This window comes from Limulus polyphemus, unplaced genomic scaffold (genome assembly GCF_000517525.1).
Source record: "Limulus polyphemus unplaced genomic scaffold, Limulus_polyphemus-2.1.2 Scaffold11214, whole genome shotgun sequence".
Lineage (NCBI taxonomy): Eukaryota > Metazoa > Arthropoda > Merostomata > Xiphosura > Limulidae > Limulus > Limulus polyphemus.
In genome coordinates this window covers 10,576-13,054 of record NW_013676824.1, presented here as the reverse complement: position 1 = coordinate 13,054, position 2,479 = coordinate 10,576, and the positions used below count along the sequence as shown (strand labels likewise).

The window sequence follows — 2,479 nt, the reverse complement described above, 5'->3', positions numbered from 1 at the left end:
TTAAAGAAGATAATGTGACACATTACTACTAGGAATGTTACAGCAGTTAAAGAAGATAATGTGACACATTACTACTAGGAATGTTACAGCAGTTAAAGAAAATAACGTGATACATTACTACTAGGAATGTTACAGCAGTCAAAGAAATAATGTGACACATTACTACTAGGAATGTTATAGCAGTTAGAGAAGATAATGTGACACATTACTACTAGGAATGTTACAGCAGTTAGAGAAGATAATGTGACATATTACTACTAGGAATGTTACATCAGTTAAAGAAATAACATGATACATTACTACTAGGAATGTTACAGCAGTCAAAGAAAATAATGTGACACATTACTACTAGGAATGTTATAGCAGTTAGAGAAGATAATGTGACACATTACTACTAGGAATGTTACAGCAGTTAGAGAAGATAATGTGACATATTACTACTAGGAATGTTATAGCAGTTAGAGAAGATAATGTGACACATTACTACTAGGAATGTTACAGCAGTTAAAGAAATAATGTGACACATTACTACTAGGGATGTTACAGCAGTTAGAGAAGATAATGTGACATATTACTACTAGGAATGTTATAGCAGTTAGAGAAAATAACGTGACACATTACTAATAGGAATGTTACAGCAGTTAGAGAAGACAATGTGACACATTACTACTAGGAATGTTACAGAAGTTAGAGAAAATAATGTGACACATTACTACTAAGAATGTTACAGCAGTTAAAGAAAATAATGTGACACATTACTACTAGGAATGTTACAGCAGTTAAAGAAAATAATGTGACACATTACTACTAAGAATGTTACAGCAGTTAGAGAAGATAATGTGACACATTACTACTAGGAATGTTACAGCAGCTAGAGAAGATAATGTGACACATTACTACTAGGAATGTTAGTATATTATAGCAGTAGTTAAAACAAAAGACATTAAGAAAATGTTGGGATCTTTTTTTTATATTACATATCTTTACACCACTTTTATAATTACTGCGTTATAAAGAAAATGACAATGGAATTAAAAAATCTAAACAATGTTATCGTTGGGAAAAAGTTTTTTATTGACATTTTTGTCACCTCTTTAAAAGTTGAAAGAAACAATCAAGCTTGCTGACAAACTGAACTAGTTTAATATAAGATAAATATTGGAGTCTAAGAATACTGACACTTATGGAAACAGTTTTCATTCAACAAGTACAAAGATGTTACTAACATGGCAACCATCGCCTTTCCACGTTTCGGTACTTTCTTCAAAATACAGGCAAGCTGATGTGTATACAGCAATAGAATAGTTTGAGGTGAAGTTAGTGCTAATGTCGTCCATTGTCAGGTTATGACGAAAGGGATCGTTGAAGAACTCTAGTGGATCGATGTGATCCGCTAGGTGAGCTATACCCAAAAAGAATCTTTGACCTCCCTCAGATTGGTTGAACTGGGACAAAAACAGGTTGTAAACTCCATCATCTGTGAAAAAATAAACCCGAATCAATATTCTGGATGGAAAAAAAAAAAAAGCACAACTTAATCTTTTGATAAAGTGTTTTGTCAGAAGGACCATAGTAAAAGCAAATACATTTATAATTTATAAGTAACTCTTTTCAACAAAGTAATCTTTTAAAAGTAACTATAAAAAAATATAAAAAAAAACTTTTGAAAAGACATAACATATTTTCATATTTCAATAACAAAGCTTCTTCTTCGAATGATGATGTCATCAAGTGGTTAAAAAAAAAACTACAAATTAACCAGGAAAAAACAACTTACATTCAAGCATATCCTGAATCCGAGTGATGAAGTCATAGTCGTGAAGTCTTGGCCTCTTTCCATACTTAACTAGCACTATTAGAGCTGCATCTGGATTACTTGGTACTATATCAATGCTGACAGAGGTTTCTGCTGTTACAAGGGTCACATTGTGGTAAAAAATAAGATTTTCAGGAGATGCATTCTGAGTGTTTATTTCTTCTCGGAGGGAGGAACTTGGACGGTTACTAATACCTCTTTGAGGAATGCACATCTCAACTGGCTGTAATGTGTCTGTAACATTCAACTCTGTAGCATTCTGATTGTCTGTCGAGGATGTTTCAATCTGAACTGTGGATGAACCCCGGCTAACTTTGTTGGCATTTCTACCATACGATTCCAGAACTCCAGACCACTTGACTGCCTGGTTTGTTTTTAAATAAAAGACAATTTTGACAACAACAAAAAAAAAAGGATAAAGGAGTTTTTTTCACGAAACCTTAAAAATACTGAGCCATAAAACAAGCTGACCACAAAATTCTAATAAACAAGATAGTATTTGGAATCTGAAAATGTTTTCTTACAACCTGAGTCAGATTAAATTGAGATAATTCAGTCTGTAGCGGTCTTGTACACTTCACATTAATACTCATCTTCACACTGTTTGTGTGTATAAACTAGACAAAGCTAGTTTCCACATTTAGCTTCCTACTGTTTGTGTGT

At 32.9% G+C, this 2,479-nt stretch overlaps 1 protein-coding gene across 1 annotated transcript in view; it reads right to left on the bottom strand.

The window, feature by feature from the left end:
• LOC111083790 overlaps window positions 1-2,479 on the bottom strand; it is a gene marked incomplete at both ends in the record, with an annotated part of 15,465 nt that overhangs the window by 3,022 nt on the left and 9,964 nt on the right. The window contains 2 exons of the mRNA XM_022380482.1: window positions 1,227-1,477; window positions 1,778-2,180. Coding sequence (XP_022236190.1) covers window positions 1,227-1,477; window positions 1,778-2,180 — 654 coding nt within the window. The remainder of the gene's footprint in view (window positions 1-1,226; window positions 1,478-1,777; window positions 2,181-2,479) is intronic.